Here is a 21,236-nt window from a genome sequence, read left to right as displayed (position 1 = left end):
AGATGGAACAAGGAATGAAATATATGTAAAGGATATCTGAAAGAGTTGTTTGAATGATAGAGTAAGTATACACTTTTCAGATGGCTTTTGCCGTTTTTAATAGATTTGACCAATGATTCACTGAAGAAAGTAAACAGAGCAAGGGCATTTTCTAATCTGACACTTTCAAATAGAAAGAATTAGTTTGAGATTTCCCCCTCTGTCACTTGCATTTGATTTTCAGCTGACATCTCTTGTCTAAGAGAATGAGATTGATTACAAAATAAAAGTTTTCAGAATTTCTCTGAAAATTAGTGAAGCTACTAAAAATTATATTTCAGTAGGATTTACCTTGATTGAAGAAGTTGCATAATTGGGATATGATGATCTACAAATAAGTAGATGAGAGCAAATATCCAAAAATAGGACTAAAAGATCTACCAAATTATTAAGGCATGCAAGTATTTGACACAGCAAATAAAAGCTAGGGATAATTATGAAGAAGTTAAAAAAGAGCAAAAACAATAAATAGCAAATTAATTAGTAAAGAAGGTGAGATACCACTTGGAAAATTGATCAAAGAGAATAGAAAATTCTCTATCATTTTGTAAATACAACAGGAATAAAAGATCTTTTTTTTCTTTCAAATTTTTATTTAAATTCTAGTTAGTTAACATATAGTGTAATATTGGTTTCAGGAGTAGAATTTAGTGATTCATCACTTACATATAACATCCAATACTCATCATAACAAGTGCCCTCCTTAATGCCCATCACCCATTTAACCCATTCACTGCTGACCACCCCTCCAGCAACCCTCAGTTTGTTCTCTATCATTAAGTTTCTCTTACAGTTTGTTTTCCTCTCTTTTTTCCCCTTATATGTTCATCTGTTTTGTTTCTTAAATTCCATGTATGAATGAAATCATATGGTGTTTGTCTTTCTTTGATTTATTTTGCTTAGTGTAATACTCTCTAGCTTTATCCATGTGTTTACAAATGGCAAGATTTCATTCTTTTTGATGGCTGAGTAAAATTCCATTATACACACACACACACACACACACACACACACACACACACACACATATATATATCCCCCACATCTTCTTTATCCATTTATCAGTTGATGGACATTTGGGCTCTTTCCATGGTTTGGCTATTGTTGATAATACTGCAGTAAACATTAGGGTGCATGTATCCCCTTGAATCTGTATTTTTATATCCTTTGGATAAATACCTAGTAGTGCAATTGCTGAATCATAGGGTACTTCTATTTTTACTCTTTTGAAGAACCTCCATACTGTTCTTCAGAGTGGCTGCACCAGTTTGCATTCCCACCAACAGCATAAGAGGGTTACCCTTTCTCTGCATCCTAATATCTGTTGTTTCCTGTGTTAATTTTAGCCATTCTGACAGGTGTGAGGTGGTATCTCATCGTGGTTTTGATTTGTATTTTTCTGATGATGAGTGGTGTTGAGCATCTTTTCATGTGTCTGTTGGCCATCTGTATGTCTTCTTTGAAGGAATAAAAGATCTTGAAAGGCATTTCTTTCAATTAGATTAGGAAGAAAAGACAGTAATTGACTTGATATTTTTCTCTGTACTTTTTAAAAAAGATTTTATTTATTTATTTATTTACTTATTTATTTATTTAAGAGAGAGAGTGTGCGTGTGTGTGCACATGCACATAAGTGTGGGGAGGAGCAGAAGGAGAGGGAAAAGCAGATTCCCCACTGAACATAGAGACTGAAGCCCTGGGGCTTGAACCCTGAGATCATGACCTGAGCTGAAGTCAGATGCTTAAACAACTGAGCCACCCAAGTACCCCTACTGTACTTATTTTTTTAGTAGTGAATTTTTACTTTTGAAGAAAGATGGAATTTTTATTAAAACAACACTATGTAGGGGATTTTTTTAAGTTAAATGTGCTTACATGTTTAATTTAAATGACTAGTATCAAATAGAAAAGGATATTTTGAGAAAATATCAAATAGAAAAGTGTAGAATTTGACGAAAGTTATTATTGCTCCCTCCATTCTTTTTGTTAATGCCTAGAAATCTGAGAAGAGGATCATCATTGGGGTAATTGAAATAAATGGCCACCTAAGTTAGGTGATTGTTTCCTTCCTACAACTGGCTGATGATTTACATTAAAGATGTGAAGACATGTTAAGAAAGTACACTCGGGGTGGTAACACCTTGAATGTTATCAACCATTTAATACCTCTTTGCAAAGCAATTTATCTCGTTGATAACTGGGCACTTGTTGGACAGGGATGAGGAGAAAGGATTGCTATGTATGTATGTATTGATTTATTTAAAGAGAGAGAGCATGCAAGCGGGGAGGGGCAGAGGGAGAGAGAGTCTTAAGCAGACTCTGTACTGAGCACGGAGCCCAACGGGGTGCTTGATCTCAGGACCCTGAGATCTGATCTAAGCCAAAACGAAAAGTCAGAAGCTTGACCGACGTACCTACTTAGCCACCCATGTACCCCCAAAGGATGGCTATTTAAATAGGAAAAATGATCTAGAACTGCAGAAGCGCGACGCACTGGATACTAACTTAGTCTGCCTCTTAATTTGGTTAAACATAGTCCTAACTATGGGAGCAGGAGGAGCTGATATTGTGAGCAAAGTAGCATTCACAAAATGAAAGGGATACAGCCCTGAAAATCATTCTGTCTGTGAACCTAACTGAGAACAAGAATGAAAAGCAGACATGCAGATCAAAAACCCTGTCAGATTAATCTGACCTTCTAAATTAGACCAATACATCCAGCTGATTGACAAAAAGTCTTTACATGCTAATTATAATAACTTTAGCAAGCTTTTGAGTCTGTGTATTTATTATACGTATTGTTAGGCTATAAGAGTGTGGAATGGAATAATTAGTTTTTATCAAGGGACATAATTAGCTATAGGTTTGTACTTAGAAAGTGGAGGACAAGAGGTTGCCAGAGGAAGTGACCTTTAGGGGTGGGGCCTAACTCTACTCACAACTTTCCATGGCCAAGGAAAAGACCCTTTGCTACAGGAATGACTGTAACAGAAGGTTGGGATAGAGGACACTAACATTTATTGAGATGTTACCATGTGCATGGAAATAAAATGACAAATGAAAATAAATATGGTCCCTGCTCTTGTGGACCATTAATGACATTGTCTTAAAATCAGATAAGGTACAGAGATGATTTTAGAAACCATAAAGAGGAGAATGCCTTCAAAGGTTGTTTTCCTTATGTATTTTATTTTTTTCTTTTTTTAATTTAAATTCAATTAGCCAACGTATAGTACATCATTAGTTTTTGATATAATGTTCAAAGATTCATTAGTTGTGTATAACACCCAGTGCTCATCACATCACATGCTCTCCTTATTGTCCATGAGCAACAATTCATTTATTTGAAGAAAGTCAGAATATTCATTAATTCAGTAAGGAGGTGACACTAGAAAAGGGGTACTTGGGTTGAAAGGTATTTTGAAGTCATAGGTATAAAATCGGTAATCCTAAACCACTTGTGTCTATAAAAAGGGACACACACTGTAGTTTCCATTTGATTGACTGCTTATAACAGCACTCGAGTTAGGAGGTCATTTTCCCCTTATTCACTGATAAAGACACTGAGACCAAGAGAGGTTAACTCTTGTGCCGTAGATAACAGAGCTAGTAAATAGAGGGATTTCTATCATAAATTTCATATTTTTCCTACTGTTTCATGTACCTCATAAAGACTGGTACAATAAAAATTCAACATGTGGTAAGTAGGTTGCTGTCCTTGAGTTTAGACACAACGAGATCACGGTTGTATATCATTTAGGATTATATCCAGCTGTAATAACAGGGAGGGAAAATAACACTTGTTTCAACAAGACAGAACTTTATTTTTCTGTCTGGAAAAATCCAGAGGAGGCGTCTAGGAATGGTGCCGTGGCTCTGCTTCACTCAGGCCTCAGGGACTTCTGCTTCTAATACTGCCCTGCTGTCTCTAGGGTTTGACTCTAATTCCTCCTGTTCCAGATGAAAGGCAGGACTCCAGTTACCACCTTTGCTTTTTAAGTAGCAGGATGGAAGAAAGGATGAAAACGATAGAGACAAAGTGCACATGTCCATGTCTTTTAGGAAAGGTTCCTGCAAGTTGCCACCTTACACATTTGTTTACAATCCTATTGGCAGCTATATTTAGATACAAAGGAGGTTGGAAAATGAAGTCTATTCTGGTCAGCCAAGTTGCCTGCTAAAAATCATGAGTTCTAATACTACAGAAAAAGTGGTGAATTAATACTGAGGTACCAGCAATGGTCTCTGCCCAGAGAGCCTTGATGTGTGGTTGGGCTAGAAGACAAATAGAAGTCAAGATGTGAATGGCAATGAGAGAGTAGAAGCATAAGTGCTTTTCCAAGAAGGTGGGCTCTGAAAGGGAGGGTACTTTACCAAAATGACTCCCATACCCGACTCCGTTTCATTCCAAAACGCATTTGATTGAAAGACGATCAGAAAACTCACATATTAAAAGCTGCCACTTATACAGAAGATGAACACACAGGACTGTCATAGAAAGTCAAAGGCCAGAGGTTTACCAGGTTTACTTAGAGGTTTACTTAGAGCAGTCCTGTTAAACGAGACAGGTCCATCTAAGGGCCTGACAACAGGTTTATATCTTAATCTAAATTCATTATGTTGTATCTGGGCACCTTTTTTATTGTTTAGACCTGACTTGTAATGGAAAAAGCAAGACAGTTTGAATAAGACTAGGAAGCAAGATACAGTGTGGAGGCTTGGCTTTACAGCTTACTATTTTTGGGACAATGGTCAGGCTGTTTAAGCAGAGACTCAGTTTTCTTATGTAAAAAAAAAAAATTAAAGTAAAAATAATGAGAATACTATAACTTGCCTCATTGAGTGATTGTAAGAATTATGTAAAAACATATCCAGTTTGTCTAGCATGGTGGTTGGCTCATAATAAATCCAATAAATGTTAGGTCTCTTCCTCTCAGCTTCTAAAAAGAAGGCTGTTTATGAACATTTGTATACTTGAGCCATTATGTCTAAATGTTTCCTTTATCATAGCTCCCTGTTTCTATCCAAGTCCTTGATGGTAGTAACATAATTTGGGGAGTAAAAATAAACCACTGAGAACAGAATCCAAAAAGCAGATTTGTTAGAACTAAATTTAAAGTGCATCTCAGGCTATGATTTTCACTTTGGTTCTAAATATATCAAATTTCTATTTATAATTTTTCTCACAAAATGTGTTTTGATATTCAGAGCATGCGAGAAAAGTTTAAAGATGAAAATATTTTCAATTCTTTTTTGCATTTGCATGCATTGAAAGTTTAAAGATGAAAATATTTAAAAAAAAATTTTTTTTGGCATTTGCATACAGGGGTAATAATGAGAGATCCCAATAGGTCATGTTCCATCTCTCAAGGTGGAACCAGGGCTTGTTGCCAGAGAGACCCTTGGTGGTTAATTTGCTCCTCACAGGGCCAGAATTCCACTTTTGTCCTGGAAAGTTTTCTAGGTCTAGAGAGGACTCACACTAAATCATGAGTTACAATTTAGTTTATATGTAATGTTGAAGGACATCATAGTTTACATTAGTTAGATTTAAAAAAAAAAAAAAAGACATGTCAAATAGATCTATTCCTTTTCCATTGTAAGGTAAGTTCCTAGTCAAAAGCTACAATTTTTGATCTGAGGCAACAGTGTTAAGTTCCTACTTAATGAATACTGATGTTCTGTTGTTTTGGGAGTGATGAAATACAGCCACAGGTTCCCGATTTATGAGAGGTTTGAAATGAGCACTTACCTCATCTTGGATCTGTTGTTTTAACACTGTCTAATGTGGTTAGTCTCAGATGGTCTGTTTCCTCTGTTATGGAAATTATCCTACCAGTCCATGTGAAGAGAAGTAAGAAGCAAAACACCCTTACTGACCCTACCTTTTATGTATATTTATTTGAACATAAAAATAGAAGGCATAGCTTTGGTTTATTTGAAAAAAGTTTCCCAGTTGTACTTCATTATATCCCATATAGTTTCTGGAGTGGCACCTCATAACATATTAAAGAAAAGGGATGGTGGCTTTATGCACAGCTAATTGGAATTATCTTATTGATGTGTCCTTCTTTGGAACGAAACTCAGTTCGAATTGGTTTAACAAACATTGATATTAACCTAAGACAGATTTGGGCACCATGCTAGGCCCAGTGGGTCCTCAGAGGAGGCAGATCTAAGCCCATGTCCTTCATGAAGTTTCAGATTATCGAGAGAGAAAATAATATTGAGAAAAAAGTTGCAAATCAAAAATGATGACTGAAAGATGAATCCTGGTGATTCATTAAATGCAGTCTGCAGCCTCTGTGTTTACTGATTCCTAGTGAGGACTTGGAATGAGTGGATGGTCTGCATCCATGAAGATGTCTGACAGAAGCAGAGGCTGATTGAATTAATTGGAAGGCAACAAGAGAGGTCATCTTGTCTGGTCCCTGTCCCTATGAAGGATGGCACAGAAACTCTCCCAGACAGATTGTGACCTGCTTTAATCAGCCACCGGCATTATACCCACGCCTGTGCTGTGACCCTTAAAATTGGGAAGAAAAGTGAAAGACCCAGTCAGTCACCCAGAGGATTGACCACACTGCACAAAAGCAATGATTATTTTCCTCTTTCATCTGGGTGTTCCAGTAAATGTTCATTTAAAGGAATGCATCTTGTATGTCCAGTACTTCTGGTTTTCTGTTTTAAATTTAAATTCCTTTTATAACTTACACTTAAGTTATAATAAAGCCCTTTGCTTTTCTATTTTTGAGCAATGTTATTGGTTTCTATGGATACTCCTTTTATGTTGGCATGGGAGAACCTTACCATAACTCACAACTTCTTGCTATTCACTTTTTCTCAGAGTTGATTTAATTAATTCCTTTCAAGGCTTTTAATTCCTCAAGTTTTACTCATCCTCAATGGAACTTAATTACAAAGGGAGAGAAGGTGCAGCTGAAGAAAGACAATGTGATATAAAGGGAGGAGTCATGGAATTAGGTGGTAGGGTTTTGTTCCTAGCTCTGCCTCTTCCTGATGTGTTGGACCTAGAAGAACCCCTCATAGTTCCTCAACCTCAGTTTTGCCATTTGTAAAATAAGAAGATTGGATGAGGTCAGTGAGTTTCAAACTCTTTTTGATTGTACTCCTGATAAGTCATTTATTGTATACAGCAACCCAGTGCTCACATGCCTTCCAACTGAAATGGAAGTTTCAAGAAACAGTACTGATTCCCGTTTTATTTTTTAAAATGCTGTTTTTAATGATTTAAATGATTTTAAATCATTTTTACAGTGATTTAAAAAACACTAATAGGACATGTCATAAATTTAAAAAATAGCAGTTAGGATCACTTTTAAGGTTGTTTTAGTGTGAGCATTCCTATTTTATTAATTGCAAGCTTTGGGGTCTCATTATATGTGTTCTTCTAGTGACATTACTCCATTGTTGACAAAATCTTAAGAAGAGTGAGAAAGTAGGGGAGTAGGAAGGTGGGACTAGAGAGAGTAGAGAGGGGGAAAGTTTTGTTTTCCTATGTGTGTGTTTAATGCAGACTGTCTTATTTACTGTTCAGCTTTTTGTTCCAAAGAGAATATCTGAGACAATATAATTAATGACTTGCAAGAAGAATGACTGAAGTCAGTTGCTGAATAGTAACATAGTCTTAGAAACAATTCCTGTCCCATCTCTTTCCCCAGTTCCTGGGGAGTTTGTAAGTAATAATAAAAATAATGAACTCCAGGGGTGGAACCCTGACCTGGACTTAGAAAAGCCACAAATCAGACAGGGTACATTCCTATAGTACCAAGGGAGCAGACAGAATTTTCAGGTGCAGGCTACTGGGGTTTCCCTGGCCTGTCTTAACAAGAACAAATACACCATGTTCATCGCCCCTTAGGCAAATATGTGGCTATCTGGTGGGACAATATATTTCTGTCCTAGACAGCATCCATTGTTGGTCTCACTGAGCAGCAGGGTCTGCCCAGATACATAAGCCAGGAACCTGGAAGTCACTCTTGGTGATGCCCTTTGCTTCAGCTCCGTACAAACCCTGATAATTACGTCTCCTAATGTCTCAAACGAGTTTACATTTCTCTGTCTTCATCATCACCTTAGCCCATGCCACCATTTGTCCTTGTTTATATTATGAAATAACCTCCCAAGCAGCTCACCCCATCCACTCTTTCCTCCTTCCTGTCTGTTCTTCTGACCCACTGCTCTTTTTGAACTGGAAACCCAATTATTTCACCTTTCAGTGGCCTCCTTCTGCACGTAGGAAGAAGACAAATTGACGCCAGGTAACCTGCAAAATCCCTTAATCTGCCTCCCCTGCCTCTTGGGCCTCACCTCTGCCACACTCCTGCCCAGCTCCAGCTTCCTGGGTGTGATTTCAGCCCTTCCTACTTTTCTACTCTTTCTATCACTAGAGGAAGTGTCACTCACTCAGCCTCTTGTGTTCCCCCTACTTCCCTTTCTCCCCTAATTCACTCCTGTTTATCCTTTAGATCTTAGCCCATCACCCCATGAGTTTTAGTTTACCACTGTATCCAGCCCAGTGCTTAATATATCACACAAGCTGACTGAATGATGATGATAAAGATGATAATAACAACATCCCTTTATATAGTACTACTTACTGTTTCCAACACACTCTTCAGTCTGCCTTATACACATTAACTCAATTATGACAACATTCTGTGGGAGAGTTACTTATTATTCCCACTTTACAGATAGGGAAACTGATGATAAGAGACTAAGGGACTTAAAGTCCCATAACTAGTAAATGGTTATGTGAATTTAAACCCAAGCAGATTAGCTGCAGGGTGGTTTCTAATCATTGAACTAAATTACCTCTTTCATGTTTATTGGATGAGTATATGAATATATATCCTGGGTTTATATTGGGATTTCTTTTGTTTGTATAATTGGAAAAGTGTTGCACATTATAGAAGCTTACGTATTTTATAGCCCCGCATAACAAATAATGGAGTCCATTTATTCACTATATAATATGCTTGATGCCGTGCATTATCTCACTTAATTCTCACAACAACCATGCAACATAGGTATAAAATCCCATTTTATGAGTAAAGAATAGGAGACTCAGGAAGGATCTCAAGTCTTGATCTGTCTGATCTCAGAACCCATGCTTTTTTGCATTTTTCTGTTTTTTTTTGTTTTTTTGTTTTTTACAAGATAACCATGTAGAGAAATGCAACTGTCTGAATTTAATCAAATGCCTTTTCTTTGGGGACTTCGGGATATATCTATGAAATAATTTCCTCTTCTGAGCATCTTTTTTTGGGGACTTAACCTGGACCTTCTCTGTTACATACAGTTTAAGGGGAGAAGAAAATGTTGAGTACTAAGAATGAATTGAGGGGTGCCTCGGTGGCTCAGTCAGTTAAGTGTCTGACTCTTGGTTTCTGCTCATGTCATGATCTCAGGGTGGGGAGATCCAGCCCTGCTTTGGGCTCAGGCTTTTGGAGCGTGCACACATGGAGTCTGTTTGAGATCCTTCCCCTCCCCTTCCTTTCCCCTCCCACTGCTCACACTCATGCATGCACACACGTGTGTGCTCTCTCTCTAAAATAAATAAAAATCTTTTTTAAAAAGGAATGAGTTGAAAATTTATTAATTATACCACGATTAACCAGTTTAAAATAAAATGAAAAAAATTCTGTTTCATAAAGCTAGAAAACACAAAATATCGAGGCATTACTTAAAGAGATACATGAGTGACATATCTTTACTGAGGATTCCAAAAGAAGATCTGAATAAATGGAGCTCCTATGTTTCCAAATGGGACACTTAATATTGCAGCTATTTCAAGTCTTCTGCAACTAATTTTAAAAATCAATACAATTCAAATAAAGCTGCAATTTTTGGAACTAGCTTAAATAATTCTGAAGTTTATTTGTGAGAACTATCAAGAATTTAAAAATGAACAAGAGTATTGATAGAACTTGCATGAACAGATGGTAACAACTTATTATAAAATTACAATAATTGTCCAGGTAGTATTGGTATATTAAGAATCAAGTGGGCTAGAGCATAAACTCCAGCTATATAACCAAGAACATATAAGAGTTTGATGTCTATTAAAAGTGACTTCATATAAATTAATGGGGAAAAGAATACTAGTTCAATAAATAGTGTGGAAGAATTGGTTCATAATTTGATAAACAAAGTTAGATTCCCTACCTTGCATCAAATATCATGTTGAGTATCGGGAAATAGTTAAATGCAAAAACCTGAATCCATTGGATGAACTACAATGCAAGTATAAAAACTATGCTTTCCTACAATATAGGGAAATTTTCACTATAGGTAAAGTGAATATAGCAGATTAAAAAATATACACAGAATCTTCTTAATTTTTAAAACTAAGGGGGGGAAAATAGAGAAATCCTATAAGGCAATAGATCAATATGTAAATGGTGGTTAATGTGGTGGACTAATAGGTATTCTTTATTTTCTTCATTATAATTTTTTTCTCACATTTCTACTAATACTGATTAGCTTTTGTAATTAGAAAAAAATAAAAAATATTTTTTTAAAGGCAAGTCCGAAGCCACATTATACGGTCTGCAATGACTATATAACACATCTTGGGGTGGGAGGGGGCATTAGAAGTCCTATCTGCTAACGGGGATTTATGGGGGGGAAATTGGATTCTTCTATGGGGGAGCTTTAATGTGCTTTAAAGAGAGAAACTCTACTATTAACTGTTGAGTTAACTCTATCAGTACTCTTACACACTGTTTTGAATCAAAATTTGTTTCTGATGTGCATGATCTAAGATAACCATGTAGAGAAATGCAACTGTCTGAATTTAATCAAATGCCTTTTCTTTGGGGACTTCGGGATATATCTATGAAATAATTTCCTCTTCTGAGCATCTTTTTTTTTTTTTAACTGGTTATTTTGTCTGAAGATACACTCTTAATCTTACTTGCCTCTTACCTTAGATTTTTCAGTGTTTTATTTTTATTTATTTATTTATTTTTTAAAAGATTTTATTTATTTATTTATTTGAGAGAGCGAGAATGAGAGAGAGCGAGAGAGAGCACATGAGAGGGGGAAGGTCAGAGGGAGAAGCAGACTCCCCGCGGAGCAGGGAGCCTGACGTGGGACTCGATCCCGAGACTCCAGGATCATGACCCGAGCTGAAGGCAGTCGCCCAACCAACTGAGCCACCCAGGCACCCAGATTTTTCAGTGTTTTAAAAGCCCTAGGGCATTGCATGGAAAATTTAACACCTGAAGGGGACACCTGGCACCTGCCTGAAGCACTTTCCATTTCCTGCCAGGCACACAAAGGAGAGAAGTCTTTGTGGGCTGATGTAGCACTCTTCAGGGGTTGATTTACAAGTGTCTCTGTTGTGTCCTTAGGCAGCTAAGGGCCTTCAGTTCTTGGGACTACATTTAAATTACAGAAGAATTAGAGAGCAGGTGATTTTCAGCAGAGGGCTCTTATCTTCTCATTTTCTCTGCCCTTTGTAAATAGATAAGGCAGAGGCTCAGATTAGTTCATTAGTCCAATACATCTGTTTATACAGGTCCTTGACAAAGCCTAGTGCAGAATCTACAAAACAGAACCTTAGGTGTGGAATTCTCTTTTGAGCTTGATGTTAAACTTTCTTAGAGAAATCTTACAGACACGTAGCCACATATATGCTCTTACCTTCTTACCTTGATTTTTATAAATATTAATTTATAAGTTTTATTAGCTTTGGTTTTTGCCACAAATATCTAATCATCTTGCTTATGAATTTCAGCCACATTATGCCAATTTTATCTCAGGTGTATGACTGAAATTCACAAGCAAGGTGAGTTTTTTGTACGTCAGAAAAATGCTTACAATGTTATAGGAGTGTATTTCCCCTTTTTTGTATATTTTAATATAAATATTGTCATCTGTTAATATGTATTAGTATTTCTGTAAAAAGTATATATTATTTTAGAATATTCTTTAGTTCCTGCTCACTACTCTTTAAAGGTTCACACACACACACACACACACCCACACACACACAATCTCTAACTACTACTTAACATAAAAGACAAATCAGTTGTGGGTCTAATGGCTAAAAGTTAAAGAGGAGTTCAGAGAAGTGAAAGAAAAGCCTGATTTGGAAAAAACACAATTTCACAGAGGAGGAGGCAGTGTAATAATAAATGGCCAAGGTTTTGAGACTTGACTACCATTTACTGCCATAACTGTGTGATCTTGGGTAAATTATTCAAATGTTAAGCCTTAGTTCCTTTAGCTATTAAAAAAAGGGGGAGTAATAATAATTTAGGACTAAAGAGATGCTTCTCGTGAAGGGTCCTGCCCTTATTTGTGTCCTTTTACTTCTCTGATCTTATTTTCCATAATTGATTTCTTTAACCATTGGATCAAAATAAAAAGAAAATTGAACTTTTCTCCTTCACAAGGAACTAGATTTGAAATAGCTCAAATCTAAGAGTCGTGAAAATGCAGTGACTCAGTTAACCAGACTGACAATATAGGAAGAAAAATCCAGGCTGACAGTTGGTACTTTTTGTTAGTGTAGAATTTCTAGTTCTCAATGGTAATCCAGTTACTGGATAATCCAAACCGTTCTGGATAATTTTTAGTGGTATACATTCACTCATACCCTTACGCAATCTTCCAGTGATCTTAGCAAGTGTAAGGAGGAAACAGAAATAAGAGAACATGCCCTAGCATCTAGAAATTTAGAACCGAAGGGACCCTGACTGATCATCTTATTCAATCGTCTAATTTCTGAGAAATAAACAAATGCCAGAAAGCTCATGACTTGACCAAGGACACAAAATCAGCTGGTCACTCTGTTAGAACTAGAATGCAAGTCTGACTTCTCAGGCCATTGGTCTTTTTTTTTTTTTTAAGATTTTATTTATTTGAGAGAGAGAGAGAGCACGTACAAGCATGAGCAGGGGGAGAAGGAGAGGGAGAGAGAGAAGCAGACTCCCCACTGAGCAGGGAGCCTGATGCGGGACTTGATCTCAGGACTCTGGGATCATGACCTGAACCAAGGAAAAAGGCTTAACCCACAACTGAGCCACCCAGGTGCCCCTCAGGCCATTGGTCTTATGACAGCACTGTAAATGGTACTTTACTCCCAACTGGCTTAAATTATTGCAGTGTTATAAATAAATGATCAGCTGTATTACTATTATAGGATTACTCTAAACATTTAGACTTTGCTCTTTAAACAATTCAACAAATTTATATAAAGTCTATATACTATGTTAGAGGATATAATAAATACTACAGAATCTTATAAATCAGCTCTTTTAACTGAGGTCTTCCTTGATGCAGTTGGGAGAGCCAGAGCCATCAGAAACAAAACCGTCTCGTTAACCTGATTTTCCAAATTCTGTTAATGCTGTTTGTTCTGTTACCTCGCTTCAAAACCCCTGAGTTGTTGATTGCCTTCAACCCTTACTCCCATATTTAATCAGGGTGCCAAATACTGTCAGTTTGACATCTGAAATATATTTTCTGTCATTCTTTTTTTCCCCACTCTTTCGACCTGTATCTGCCCTCCCTCCCAGCTTGTATCTCTACCCTCAAACTACGTTTCCTTCAATTTACTTTACCCGTATTCCCAGAAATATTTTAAATATCGGTCATGGCTCTGTGTTTCCAACTGAACAATACTCAGTATTCAAGCATAGCATTTAAGATACTCCATGATCTGATCTGGGCTGCTCTATTAAAAAATTAAATATCAGTGCTCCCATCTAACTTGATTTGACATCTTATGTGAAGCTTGTAGGCTGAGCAGGAGGTATCCAGGAAGAAGTGAAGAGTTACAGAATGAACATCTGGGGGAAGTCTTGCGGTGGGAAATCTCATGTTCTATTCAAGGACCTACAAGTGGGGGGGTGGGTGGTACAAGCAGATGATGCTGAAGAGATGGGGTATCCCATCACAGAGCTCCCTGGGGGCAACTTTCCCAGTCCACGGCCCAGGCCGCTTGCCTTGGGTTGTGTTAGTTGGGACCCGAATCCAGGTCTGCCCCACTGGTCGCTCCTCTTTCTCCTGTAGCCGCTGCCTCCCTCAGTCAGTCTGTCTTTCTGCCTTACACAGGGCCCACCTTCTCATCTCTCTGCAGTTTGCGAGGGAGCTGCACAACGCTTCACTCGCATATCCCGGCGCTTAGGAGATATTCCTGTATAATTGAATATGCTTCTGTTTCTTTCCCATCCTTCCCCTGTTGTATCCTTGAAGCCAAATCAGTTTAAATTCAGTAAAAGGTGACAGGTTTGCTGACTTGATAACGATTCCTTTTCAGAGTGCAGTGTGATTCTTCCTGGTTCTCACGGATTGTCACTGGCGTGGTTCACTGATTTCAGTCACCCACTGTGCAGTTTTTGCATACATGTGAGGCACTGGGAGAGCTGCTTGTAGGACATGACAGTCTTTTCTCTGGTGCATTGAGTAGCGAGACACGGAGTTGTTGTGGAATTCAGAATGACTCTTCAGTCCCGTCCTATCGGCATAAATGTGTTCCTAGCAGTTCACGGATTCTCTTCTTTCCTCCTAGCATCCTCTCCACACTAACTGCAAGAAAACAATTTAATCATTTAAAATAGTTGCTGCATTCTTATGAAAAAGGCAGGGAGAAACTAAATAAATACTTTTTAACCTACAAATTTAGAATGCGGGATTCTTTCTACTACATTCTAGGACTGTATTAAAAAATCAACCCATTGGATATGTGGTTTCTCGGGAATAAACAACTGATAGGATTTCCTTTCTTCCTCCTCCTCCTCCTCTTCTTTTCCTCCTCCTCCTCCTCCTTCTTCTTCATGGAATTGATCAGTTTATTGGATCATCATTACATTAACATACTTTCAGGAAAAAGAAAATAACCTCGAATCTCAGTCTATAAAACTAAACTATGCCCTGAGAAATCAGAAATTCTTAGAAAGCAAAGCTCAACAACTATCTGTCAGTCAAAGAACTTAAAATTCATGTCAGGCTTATCTTAGGAACTCGCACTATAACGTATACGGCACTTTGCAAACTTGAGCTGATTTGCCTTTTGAAAACCAAGAGGATACACCGTGATGTTTGAAAGACCTTAACTGAGGCACATGTGATATTGCTTGGACCAATAAGAATTTACTCTGTTGTCCAGGAACATGAGATACAGTCAAAAGTTTTAGGTTTCGTTAATGAAAACATAAAACAATCTTGCTATAAAATTTACGAGGCTGACTTCATCTCCCACCGTGCAAACGCTTTGCTATACGCTGTTAGTTTTAAGCTATCCACTAAAACCCATAACAACTTTACAGTCAGTGTTTTAAATGGAGGGCTGACATATAGCCTTTGACAATATTTAGCACTTTATAGCAATACGTTAACGCTAACTTTAGAAACTATAGCATAATGAAATTTTACAGACAATTAAGTTGATGAGTCACTGTCAGCTTCTTAAATTCCTCTTTTAGATGAATAAGACAAGCAACTATAGGAAGTGAGGAGTGAACTCTAGCTCTTGTAAAATCTTAAGTGTCCTCATGAAGTTAAAATGTTAGGGAATAGAAAAATACATCTAAACAGCCTGGAAAGAAATAAAATGATTTCTTGTTAAATTTCAAAATGGTAATAATGTTCGGTCTTTTAGTTTGTCACCATGTACTTCTATCGATTCATGGGAAGAGTCATATAATGTCCATTGACTTGTGTGACGACTGTCACTAAACAGCCTTCTGAACTTTTACTTAAAAAAGAAAAGGGCAAAGTTGGAATATTTAATCTCTGCTCATACTATTAGGAGTTTATAACTAGTTAAGGAAATAAATAGTTTGACAAGTGCAAATTTAAATATGTCCCTTTAATAAGATGTGTGGTATTTGAGAATTATAAATCTATTAGGTGTAAAATTGAAATTGTTTTAGGAAAAATCAAGAAAGAATATGTCTATTAAGGGTGCCTGGGTGGCTCAGTTGGTTAAATGTCCCAGTTTGATTTAGGCTCAGGTCATGATCTCAGGGTCATGAGATCAAGGCCTGCCTTGGACTCATACTTTGTGCAGAGTCTGCTTGAGATTCTCTCTCTCTCCCTCTCCCCTGCCCCTCCTCCCACTCTCTCTCTCTCAAATAAATAAATAAATCTTTAAAAAAAAGAATATATCTATTAAATTAGGGCATCTCCATTAAAATTTATCTGGAAAGTATTATATATAACTTTATCCCAGTTATTGAATGTTAAGAAGTATCTTTATAGATTGATAGTGAGGTTGCAGTAGCATTAAAATAAAATCATATTATATTAAATCCAGAACATTTTAGGATAAATTCAAAAATATAAAACATTCACACACATCTAGCTCTTACATATATTCCATGGACTGTGAAAATTTTCCAAATTCCTTAATGTTCTCATGGTCATTACTGTCTTTGGATCAATTAGGCTTGGGCATTTTCTGCCATTTCTATGCCTGCTATTCATATTCCACCCAGTGCTAATGGAGACAAAGAAATTCTCTCTTTTCTTTAAAGTACACAAAAGAGGGGCACCTGCGTGTTTCAGTCTGTTAAGCGTCTGACTCTTGATTTTGGCTCAGGTCATGATCTCGGTTGTGAGATTACGCCCTGCTTTAGGCTCCTCACTCAGTGGGGAGTCTGTTTGAGATTCTCTCTCTCCCTCTGCCCCTCCCCCTTCTCTCTCCAAAATAAATAAATAAGTCTTTAAAAAAATGTGTGTCCTCTTGATTATTAGAGAGGAGCCACACATACACAAAAATAAAGTACACAAAAGAGAGCAAAATCAGAAAAACAAGCATAATATTTGCAGGAGTGGGGGTGGGTAGGGAGGGGGTGGTGTGTGTGTGTGTGTGTAGCCGAGGGATTTACAGAGCAGCGATACAAACAACATAACCTGGAATGTTAGTGTGACAGACAATGTTTGTGTCCCTTTCAAATTTATGTGTTGAAACTCTACCCCCTAATATGATGGTATTAGGATGTGGGCCTTTGGGAGGTAATTAGGATTAGATGAAGTTTTGAAGATAGAGCACTATCCCTCATGAATGGGATTAGTGTCCTTAAAAGCAGTCACCAGAAGTCTCCTATCTTCCATGTAAGGATGTAATAAGAAAACGACTGCCTGCAACCCAAAAGACATCCTTCACCAGGACCTAACCATGCTGTTACCCTGAGTCTGGACTTCTAGCCTCAAGAACTATGAGAAGCAAATTCCATTGTTTACAAGCCACCCAGTCTTTGGTATTTTGTTATAGCAGCTCAAACTAAGACAGTTAGGTATCTTATCTGTGTTTCAAAATTACAGATTTGTCATGTCCCCAAATTGGGAGATGCTGATTCAGTAAATCTGGAGTGGACCTCAGGAGTCTGTACTTAAGAAGATAATCAAGAATGAAACGACTGTTCTGGGATTTATAGTCTTCATTTCCAGTTATCAAATTTAGTGATAGAATATAAATGAAACCGGGATCTTCTCTTGGATCTAAGGACCTACCCTCAAAGTAGTTATTTCAGTCTCATATCAAGTTTACTCATCATTTGCCTCTTTTTTTCATAGGCAATCATGCTGGTCTGCCCAGAACTATCTACATTTTGGTCCTATATTCTGAGAAACCCCTCAATCCTGGACTAACTAGAGTGGTTGGTCACCAGATAAAATCTTTAAAGAAACAACTGCATCTTTTTGGTTGCCGTGACCATTCTTTAGTATTTATTTATGAATTGTCTACTTTGTGGTGAAAACTATGGGAGAGAAATTTTTGGCAGAAGCTGAAAGGGCTGTTTTCACAAGGTCACTTAATCACGTTCTGGACATAGCAGAGCTGTTCTAAGACCTAGGAGACAAAGTGCTACACAAAGATAGGGAGAAGACAGTGCTCCCCTATCTGCATGGATGTTAGCTTAGATCATTCAGCTATTGCAAATTGAAGGAATCAATATATCTTTGGCACCTTGAAAGTACTCTTTGTAAGAACTGATCTTCCCTCTCTGTGCTCTCAAACCTGTAAGACCCTCAACTGGAGGTTTTAGGGAAATGATGTAATTCTCTATAATAATAGCCTGGTTTTAGCTCTATTGAGTTTGACATGGAAGCAGACTACATAGGAATATGATAAGCAATTGGAAATGTGGGCTGGCAGTTAGGTGTCAGAAAAGTCCTAGAAAACTAATTTATCAGACTGCTAGATTTAATGAATTAAATTGATTACTATAGAAATAGAAAATTGATGGAGATCTAAGCACAGCATGGTGACTATGGTTAACAATACTGTATTGTTACTTGAAAGTTGCTAACAGTAAACCTTAAATGTTACCACAAGGAAAAAAAAAGGTTACTATGGGAGGTAATGAATGTGTTAACTAACCTTATTGTGGAAATCATTTCATAATATATACATATATAAAATCATCATGTAGTGTACCTTAAACTTACACAATGTTATATGCCAATTTTATCTCTGTAAAGCTGGAAAAGATTTAAAAATAAAATAAAATAGAAATTTGAGTTCAAGGGGCACCTGGGTGGCTCAGTCGGTTGAGTGTCCGACTCTTGATTTCGGCTCAGGTCATGATCTCAGGGTCCTGAGATCGAGCCCCACATCAGTCTCTGAGCTCAGCGCAGAGTCTGCTTGTCCCTCTTCCTCTGCACCTTCCCCTGCTCTCTCTCTCTCAAATAAATAAATAAATAAATAAGTAAAATATTAAAAAAAAGAAAAGAAAAAGAAAATGGAGTTCAAGAAGAAAATAGGTTGAATGATTCTTCTGAAGATAGCTGGTTCACTTAAGGGAACACTGTCCTTTAATATTTACAGAAAGGGCTCCCAAGTAAAGCACATTCAGAATGAGAATAGATATGGAGGGGGGAAAAAAAAGACCTTACTTTGAGGCACTAATTAAATGATACTCCTGGAACTGAAGTAGATGAAAAGAATGAAATCACACATTTTACTTATAAGATCAAGTCACTTCCAAAATGTTATGTAATTACTAGAATGTACAACGTAATCAGACTCAGTATGGTGGAAATAAAGATAATGGAAGTATAGGTTTTTATTTAGTTTATTTCTTTTTGTTGCTAACAGAATAGTTTCTGTTCTTTCCAAATAAAAAAATTCAATACCCAGTTTAAAAGCCTGACTCAGTAAGTATAGGGTTAAAATAATTGGGAGTAAAATCAAATAGTTTTGTCTCGTTAAGTGTGCCTCAAATGTGGAAATCTTGGCCCTAATGCCATCTTTTAGTGAAATCTAACACCAGTTGATGGTTTTCTTTTTTTCTTTTGCAGGGCTGGAGCGAATTGCAAGGGATTCAGCTTATGAACAGGAAGGAAAGGTCCAGTTTGTAATTGATGCAGTGTATTCCATGGCTTATGCTCTGCACAATATGCACAAAGATCTCTGCCCTGGATACATCGGCCTCTGCCCACGAATGAGTGCTCTTGATGGCAAAGAGCTACTTGGTTATATTCGGGCTGTAAATTTTAATGGTAAGTTACAACTTTTTTGGGGTCATAAAATACTTTAAAAGTGAAGGTGTTTGTCCCTCCCCACCCCCATATATAGAAGATACTCAGACAGAGTGGGAAGCACAGGATTAGAAGCAGTTCCCCTTTTAATCAGAAGTGTGAGTTTTTCCACCTGCATTTAAATCGCAAATATATTTTTTGTGCTCCTGAAAGAAGCATTAATCTGCTCCTGAAAGAAGCAGAAGTTAAAAATAAACCTCTATCAATCAAAATATTCTACTTAAATATCACTATTTCAGAAATAACTTAGGAGGCTCATTTGGAAGCATTGACAACAGATTAGATTTCTTTGAAAATGTTTTGTTTGTGCCATTCTTAGAGAAGGAATTGTGGAGATTTTGTTTTAAAACTGATTTTCAGCTTTTTAAACAGTAAGTTGACTTGAGGAAGGTACATGATCTGGAGTTGCTAGATATTTACCTTCTAAGAGTGCTGGGTTAGGTTTCTGTATCCTCTCTTTCCTTATATCACTTTCAGTGATTTGGTCCCTGTAAAGCAATGGGCTGCATCCTGTAAGCTAGAACTACTACATCGGATGCAGTGTAGGTGGGATTTGCCTCCTGCAGAAGCAGAGATTCTGCTTTCTGTTGAGTGTCAGAGAAACGGATACAAAATATGCTGGACCCATAATATTTGGCTGAGAATAGCCAATTGCCTGTCTGAAGCAATGGAATTATTGACTGTTGCTACTCTTTCATGAAAGTTGTAATGGTTGCTGCCCATGATTTTGGCAATTATTTTCAAATGAAATGATAGAATGCACCGAGCTGTCTAATTCTTTCTGTTTGGCTGTAATCCACACAATGGACATGCCTCCGAGCCACGCACAGCCCTGCACTGTCCATCATAATACACTCCAGTGACCTCAGCTGCCAGCCTTTCTTGAAAAAGCACAAGGTCATCTTCAATTTAGAATTCAAGTGGAAACTTCTTCTTTTGCTTTGTGCGGGCAACATGAGGCAAAATTTGGTTTACGTGCAACAGAGGGTATCCTTATTTTCAGCAGAATTTTTTTTGTGAGACATTACATAACAATCCTTTTGTTACAAATATAAATATTAAGAGGGAATTTAAAAATAATTTTCCTGCAATTATGAAAATTGAGCAAAAGAGGAGTATTACAATGCAAGGTTATTTATCGTAACATGAGGTTGGGGAGCACTCCATTTATCCAAGTAGTTAGGAAGTGTGAAGAGGAATGCAAATGATTATGTTTTCTCAGTAACTGAAGCTCACCTCCAGAAGATGGGAAAATCTTTAAAGAAACATGAGATTAAAGTATTTTAAAGGTGAATTACCAGTTTCTCTCTTAATCATAGATAAAAGCCAAACCCTTCCTTGATGACTTCCATTATTATACCATACTATAATATAATGATGCTATTAAAGACTATTAAAAACATCTTAATACCTAATGATTATTAAGACAATTTGCCTCTAAACTCCAATGATTCCTGAGTTCTTCTGTCTGCTTTATATAGTCTTTTTTCCCCCCTTCTACCTTATCAGACTGCTGTTTTTGTGATTTTTTTTTTTTTTTTTTTTAGGGCTGATGTCTTTCATAATTTGCTTCTTTCAACCCACTATGGACAGAGAAACACATATAACATTTCATTAATTTAGTCAAGATATATTTATTGAGCACATAGAATGTATTAAACATTGTGATAGGTGCT

At 37.1% G+C, this 21,236-nt stretch overlaps 1 protein-coding gene across 2 annotated transcripts in view; it reads left to right on the top strand.

The window, feature by feature from the left end:
• GRM8 (glutamate metabotropic receptor 8) overlaps positions 1-21,236 on the top strand; it is a 772,971-nt gene that overhangs the window by 485,541 nt on the left and 266,194 nt on the right. For both annotated transcript variants that reach the window (XM_021699435.1, XM_021699434.1), the window contains exon 6: positions 19,321-19,521. In XM_021699435.1, coding sequence (XP_021555110.1) covers positions 19,321-19,521 — 201 coding nt within the window. The remainder of the gene's footprint in view (positions 1-19,320; positions 19,522-21,236) is intronic.

The sequence above is a fragment of the Neomonachus schauinslandi genome, chromosome 12, assembly GCF_002201575.2.
Source record: "Neomonachus schauinslandi chromosome 12, ASM220157v2, whole genome shotgun sequence".
Lineage (NCBI taxonomy): Eukaryota > Metazoa > Chordata > Mammalia > Carnivora > Phocidae > Neomonachus > Neomonachus schauinslandi.
Note: the sequence above shows the minus strand (reverse complement) of the source record. Positions and strands in the feature narration are given on the sequence as shown.